The sequence below is a fragment of the Aristolochia californica genome, unplaced genomic scaffold (assembly GCF_029961685.1).
Source record: "Aristolochia californica isolate CCGP_79_NKW_82.1479 unplaced genomic scaffold, dmAriCali1.0.hap1 SCAF_14, whole genome shotgun sequence".
Taxonomy (NCBI): domain Eukaryota; kingdom Viridiplantae; phylum Streptophyta; class Magnoliopsida; order Piperales; family Aristolochiaceae; genus Aristolochia; species Aristolochia californica.
In genome coordinates this window covers 2,891,326-2,898,499 of record NW_027181815.1, presented here as the reverse complement: position 1 = coordinate 2,898,499, position 7,174 = coordinate 2,891,326, and the positions used below count along the sequence as shown (strand labels likewise).

General features: G+C 39.6%; 1 protein-coding gene across 1 annotated transcript; it reads right to left on the bottom strand.

Moving 5' to 3' along the window:
* Positions 1-489: 489 nt before the first annotated feature.
* LOC137950442 (uncharacterized) lies at positions 490-5,488 on the bottom strand. Its single transcript, XM_068796906.1, has 2 exons — positions 4,888-5,488; positions 490-1,385 (listed from the first exon to the last, which is right to left on the bottom strand). The coding sequence occupies exons 1-2, from the start codon at positions 5,379-5,381 to the stop codon at positions 947-949; spliced, it is 933 nt and encodes a 310-aa protein (XP_068653007.1). The 5' UTR covers positions 5,382-5,488; the 3' UTR covers positions 490-946.
* Positions 5,489-7,174: the final 1,686 nt, after the last annotated feature.

The following is a 7,174-nucleotide window of genomic DNA, read 5'->3' as shown; positions in this document are numbered from 1 at the left end:
TCAACTACGATTTCATAAAAGCACGGTCAAGGAATGCCTTTTCCAACTAAAGAGATGAAGAAGGAAGACCGAATAATCTTTCAGCAAAAGCATCAATATCCAGCACAAACAGTTTGACGTTCCTTCGAGGAATCACGGCCCAAAATCAAAGGCGCGTGGGACGGCACCAGAAAAATTCCTTAGAAGCCACTAGCGCTACCGAAGTTTTCTTCCCTTGACAATGAAAACGCCCAGCAGTTTCAAAATTTTCTTTGCCTTCCAAACTAGAATTCAGACAAGTTCAGTCCCCTTGCTGATGCCTATTTTACAGTTTACAAGAACACAAGCAAAGGTCAAAACCATAAGGCATTTGTTTCATTATCATGGCAACAATAACAACAAAACAGCAAGAAAAACTTCTTGATGCTAAGGGGGCCATAGGATGTTACTTTTGCACGTGTTGTCTTCGGATCATCAAGCAATGGTTTAAACGTCCAAGGCAAAAAGAGCTTGAAAGCATTGACACTACAGATGAATTGAATTATGCAAAAGCCTTTCTACACCTTGTTTCATTTTGAATATATTAACAGGATTTCTCGGCAGTCGATTATGGAAAAAACAAAACTAGTATACAGGGCCAGCTAGAGGCCCATAGTGTAACTGCTGTGGCCGCCCCTCTGTGCCACCCCAAAACCCATGTGTGCATCAACTAACATCTTTATGTCAATCAACCACAGTTTCAGCATGAAATGTACAGAGAAACCGCCAAGAGCAAATCTGGGTCACACCTTCCTTCATCAAAAGCTTCATATGATTCCTCTGTACCTGGTTCCAAGCTCCCACACCTTCAATGACAAAAGTTAATGTCATCATCCGTATTAATACTATGTACATTCACACCTTCCGAAATCAAGGTTCTGCAACTAAACTTATCCATTCACATTAGTCACAGCTTCATTCTGCATTTTCAAGTTCCCAAAATCCTCTTCAAACCCAACTTCTGCTCGGTTGCGAGTCTTGATGGGAACTTCACATCAAACTTAACTCTTAAGTTCCCCTTCTTCCCTGGCTCCTTTGCTATGGGCATTCCCTCCTTTGGGACAACTAGTTCGTGCCCTGGCTTGATTACATCTGTGATTGGTATTGTAAGGTTTCTCCCATCAAGACTTGTCAGTTCAATTGTCGTCCCTGTAAGTGCATCCACCAATGATATCCTGCGGTGTACCACCAGGTCATTCCCATCTCTCTTGTAAATAGCATGAGGCTTCTCATCTATGACAAATATGAGATCAGCAGGGATGATATTAGGCTGCTCATGACCCTTCTCAGGAAACGTGATTTTTGTGCCCTTCTTCCATCCAGGTTTGATGTCTATGGTCAGGATCTCTTCTGCAGTGGTTGTTCTACTGCAAACGGATAACAACAAAATGAACCACAGGTTTTTTAACTAAAACAAAAATGGAATAAGGCACCATGACAATATTTTGACACAATTTTATGACTAACAGAACAACAATACTTTTCAACATGGAATACAGTTATGCACATCATGAATTAACGGCTCCATATAGGGATAAATGCTCCCAAGAAAATCAATGACAACACAGAATAGAGGAGATATACACAAGAAAGAATTGAACAGCCTGAAGGAGATATGATAATAGGATTATGAATGCAAGATGCAGTAATACATAGAGTACACAAGAAAGAGTTTAGTTTCATCATCCAAAAACACCACTGCCTAAAGAACTCAAATAGAAAAGTGGAGCAGAAAAAGTAACCCAGCTCCCATGAGACAGAGTTAGAGCCTCTCAAGTGCTAGAATCCAGTGTAGATTCCTACACAGTACTTAGAACAGATGCATTATTACTGCTCATCAAGTTAACTAATGGGAAGTAAATATTGGAGAGCAGCTATCTGGTCCAGTTGACGTTGACCTGTTCATCATTGTCCCGAAGCCACATCAAAAGAAAATAACTAATGCTCCCCTTACTCTTGTTTTCCCTATGACATTGTTTCAGAATCACTGATTTGCTTGAATATCCACCATTGCATTTCTGGGCACACTAGGCAACTGAAAAATTACTAATGAAATTTTGATGCTATTAAACTCCTAACACCACATGGAGAATCAATAGAAGAGAGAACTGCCCTGAATTTCCCTAGAAACAAAGGCACGATGCTCAGCACATGAAACATTCACTTCAGTAATATATTTGAACTCTTGGTGCACATAGGAAAATACACAGCAATTGGGCTTGTAACCATTGCAAAGCAGGTACACGTAACTGGATATATGCATAGCAGGAAAACTATGTAATCCAGCTGATTTCAAAACGCCAACATCTTATTTGTCACTATAGTACTGTCACCCTCCCAGACATGTTTCTGCACATAAACTGTACTTCACAGCTAAATTTCAGAAGTATTCGAATTCAATGGCAGCTTTGAAAGCAATCGAAGAGATCTGAGAAGACAAGAGAACAGAACGTTTCAACCAGACAACAGGGACCTATAATCAGTTACATTTTATCAGCTGCTCCATGGAGTTTCCAAGATGAAGGAACCCCTAGAAGGGTCTCTGAATATCCATTTTGAGAGCCTACTCTCTAAACAGACAAAATATATTTTTTCTCAGATGATGAGACATGGCATCTTTAGGAAACAATTAAGACAATGGAAAGGCAGGCCCCTGATTTGCACCTGATGCAAGATTTATACTTTGACCATATCAAGGAAGTATAGTAAAGTTGTTCCGGTCACTTTTAAGATATCACAGTTTTTTTTTTAATAAAACATATCATAATTCCATCTTATTATAATAGATGCTCTTCCTAAGATTGAGGTAGTAACAAAGAACATATACCATGAAATAGTAATGCAGTCTCGAAAATCAAAACAAATGGAAGGTATATGTGCAAAAAGCTCAAATAGTCATCGATGTTTTACAATAGTGCCTCATGTCTAGCATATGCACGTGCATCATAAAAAATGTAAAGTACTAACAAAGCCAATACATAATGGGTACCTCCAATTATGGCTCTCATAACTAATGTATACATATTAGTCAAACCACACTTTGAGATTGAAGGCTCAAATCAGATCCGTGAATTCACAATATTTGAACTGTTCAACCAAAACTGCAAGATGTAAATGAATGACCCAAATCTAGTTGATGTTATGTTGCCATTCATTGGTAACAAATAACTAAAACAAGTTGAAGTAATTCAAACCATCCATTCAGCGATAAATCGAGTGGTATTGCTCAAATGCAGTTTGTCATCCAGTCAACAGGTTTTAAAAGAAGCTAGTTTACCCAATAATGGATGATACAAATTTTACCAACTTATTTTAGGTTTGAGCTATGTCATTGAACAGTTGAGAAGAGTCACGAATTTGCATCGACAGGATTAAGGAGTATGTAGAAGTAGTTTTATTTTTAGAAGACCCATACTTAATTAACATGACCACGTTATCCATTAATGACCAATTGTACAAGTTAATGATGTTGCCCAAATTCGGACAAATTACTCTTTGTAATCAGTAAATTTACAAAGGATGGCTCAAATAAGACCAACTTAGTTTGGCTATTGGTGAAAACACTAAATCCGCAAAAGGTTATTGGTGATATCACTTATTTGGTAATCCAAATAGCAAATAGCAAATACTAGAAGTGTTGCATTTATTTCACATCCAGTTTTGGGTGAAAGGTTTAGATCAGACCAAACCAGCCAGTTGAACAAGATTCAACCGAGCTGCTCCTTTTGCAAGTTCTAAAGGAAAAAAAAAACAGAAGAGGAGGAAAAATACCTGGCTTACCTAGTTGGTTAAATGGTTTGATTGCAGAACTGGCCCCTCAGTGAATAAGGCCATTGATCCATCAGCAAGGCAACCAATGGTTTGGTAAGTGATATCAATAGGCTCTAGTTGTTCATCCAATCAAAAGATCCACAATGAGCACCAACAGATTACTCAAAGTATGCCAACTTGGGGTAGCTTTTGCCCAAGATCAGTAGTCCAAACAGTGCTAACTTGATGTGAGTATTCATTAGCCACTCTAGTCTTAAATGGCCCCTTTGATCAAGTGAAACTAATGTGGAGCCCATAAACAGATGGCTCTATGCAAAGAAAGCACGTACTCTTTCACAACCCAAGTAATATACAACTGTATGAATAGAAAACCCTGAAGCTTATAATTAAAGATCTTCAAAGACAAGTAAAATACACGTGCTATGTTTTGATTCCTAAGAGAAAGCAATTTCAAACAAGAAGACGAGTTTAAATAATCTTTGTTAATACAGATAATAGATGCAACAATTGTTTTTAGGTCAACAGGAAACAATCTAAATAATGAATATCTTAGTATAAACATTGATTGACATTTTTTTTTCACGTTTCAAAAGTATGTAATTGACACAATTCTCCTCTGAACTCAAACTCCAGAGGAAGACTTTAAGGGCTTTATGGAATGCAACATTCAAAGATCTTTAAAGCGAAGAAACCCAAGAAATCATTAATTCCCTTTTACATTCCAACTCATACGACATAAATGCCTTCGGAAAAATTTGACAGTAGGCTTATGACCCAGCTAGAACGTTTTGCAAGGAATGAAAATAAAATTTGGGATACAGCGATATATTCATAGTTCATTTTTTATCAATTTGCAAAGAAGTGTTAACTAATCATCTACTCTATTCTCTTTTTTGGGAAAAAAGAAGAAGGAGAAGATCGTTGAGTAATCCGCTGACGGACCCAGAACCTAAGACGCAAGATTCACTCAGAATGAAAGAACGTAACGCTCTCACGCAGATACAGAATTCTAACAGATTTTCTACAAAGCACCTTACAAAGACCGGATACATTTGAACTCATCACCAAAACAAAGATACAAAAGCCAACTCTACTTACCTGTACACATCGGTAACGTTTCTTGATATCTTCATCTTCCTCTTGGATCCAGAGTACAACTCCTCCAATGAGCAAGGCAACTTGTTCTCAACCGGCGGTGCCTTTCTCGGACCAGTATCGCCATTGGACGTCCTGAAGAAAGACTCAGCAGGGAAATCGCCGTTCCGGCCACGACTGGCGCCAAACAATTCGGCAAATATATCATCCGGAGATCGAAACCCATTAAACTGAGGCCCTCCCGGAGCGGAAGAGGGGGGCGGAACACCGGCCTTGAGCCCTTCCTCGCCGTACTGGTCGTAGATCTGCCGCTTCTGCGGGTCACTGAGGACGTCATAAGCTTCGGAGATCTGCTTGAATTTGGCCTCCGCTTCCTTCTTGTTCTTAGGGTTCTTGTCCGGGTGCCATTTCATGGCCAGCCGCCTGTAAGCTTTCTTCAGGTCATCGTCCGTGGCAGTTCGCCCCACTTTCAAGATATTGTAGTAATCCACCCCCATCTCCCCCTCTCTCCCTCTCGTTTTCTCTGTGGCTTGAGAAAATAGGGAAATCGAATCAGACAGAAGAGTAGAGATTTCCTAAGGCTTATGATATGCGAATTATTGGAGTTCTCATCGTTTGAAAGTCTATGCTGCTTGTGGGTATGCTCTTTGTTTGTCATCGTGAGGTCGGGATGGACTGTGAACCGACCAACTTCGAAAAATCCAGACGGTTCGCGATCCGACGGCGGATACATCAGCCCAATATGAAGGGGCCCCTGTTGTTACCCGTTTTTTCTTGACTGCCAATGACTTCGAGCTGGAAAAGAAATATTAAAGACGCGCTTTTCATGGAAACCTGCCTTCCTCAAAGTCCGACTCTTTTAATTCTCGGTTAAAAGAAGACACCCTCCTGCTCGATTTCTATAATCCAGCCACATCAGTAATGAAAACTTTATTAACTGCTTCATATCAGTAAAGAAAAAAAAAAAAAGCTTCAAATTCAACTCTTGGATCTTGAAATTTTCTTCTACTTCCTCTTCTTGCTTCGCGGTTAAAATCCCATGTAACGGGTGAGCCATCTCCACCAGGCTACAGTACATCACGTCGTCCGTTAGCATACCCACGAAGTGTTTGTCGAAATTCCTGACAGCGGACTCCGTTATTATTTTATCCCTCAAATCCCCATCTTACCCAGATCCTTACCCCTCGGAGCAAGAGAAGGATTTCACGACTTTCTCCCACAGGCAACCAGGCTCGCCATTGCGAGATTGTAAACGTCGCACGCAATGCACAAACATATGCTGTAGCTATACGACGGGCATTATTCGAGAAATTAAGCTTACATATCAAACCAGATCAACAGTGATTCATTAAACAAGGCAGAGATCAGAATCGGAAATAAGAAGTAGAGAGAGACGAGGAGGACGCACGGAACGCACAGTGCATGTGACCGACAGGATTATTTTAAGAGAAGCACGACACGCAAATGTGTGTGAATGAAGCGCACGCACCATCTTCCCTCTCATTTGATGACCCAAAAAAAAAATCTGCGCGCCCCCAAAAGAATCACGTCGGATCTTATCGACATACCAACCACTGAATAGATTAGTCTCTAATCCGGAATCACCACGTCAGAATTCGAATCCGGAAGATGGATCCACCGTGGCTGCGACTGAGAGCTCAAATCCCGAATCACGGCTTCCTCTTTTGGCCATAATTTAATTTGTGACATGAATTACTTAGAATAAGGTTGGTGTAACAGCAGCATGGCGTAAGTACTTATTTATTTTCTTTTACGCTGTTTGGAACCCACATAAAAATAAATAAAAATATTCTCCCCTTTTTCTCTTTCTTTCTTTTCATCCTTTTTATTTCATTATGTTGGCCCATTTTCATGATTGTCCCACGTCATCCATGTCCCTGCAAATAAAAACCAACCAAAGTGTATAAAAAAGAATCGGGCCCAAGTCCAATATTTTTCTAAGTGCTTTCCCCTGTGATGATGGAAAATGTGTGTGACATGACTCGTTGTTGGGTTTATGATTGACATCAAGATAATCATCTTAAAGAAAAATTAAGATATTTAATCCGTCTTTACTTGTATTTAACAAGTCCGAGCCAAACTGACTCAGCCAACTCATACTGAGTTTTGAAAAACCTTCTTCAGGTCTTGATCCTGGGTTAAAAACACCCTGATTTTAATATAGCCACAAATCTACCAAAAAAACCATTCACAAAATGGATAGAACCCTTTTCTTATTTGATATAAAATTGATCTTATCTTATCTTTAGTGTATAAAGTATCCATTCCA

Coding starts and splice junctions, on each gene's coding strand:
- LOC137950442 (XM_068796906.1), bottom strand. CDS start 5,381: ATGGGGGTGGATTACTACAATATCTTGAAAGTGGGGCGAACTGCCACG. Junction 1,386..4,887: donor AACGTTACCGATGTGTACAG/GTAAGTAGAGTT, acceptor ATCCGTTTGCAG/TAGAACAACCACTGCAGAAG.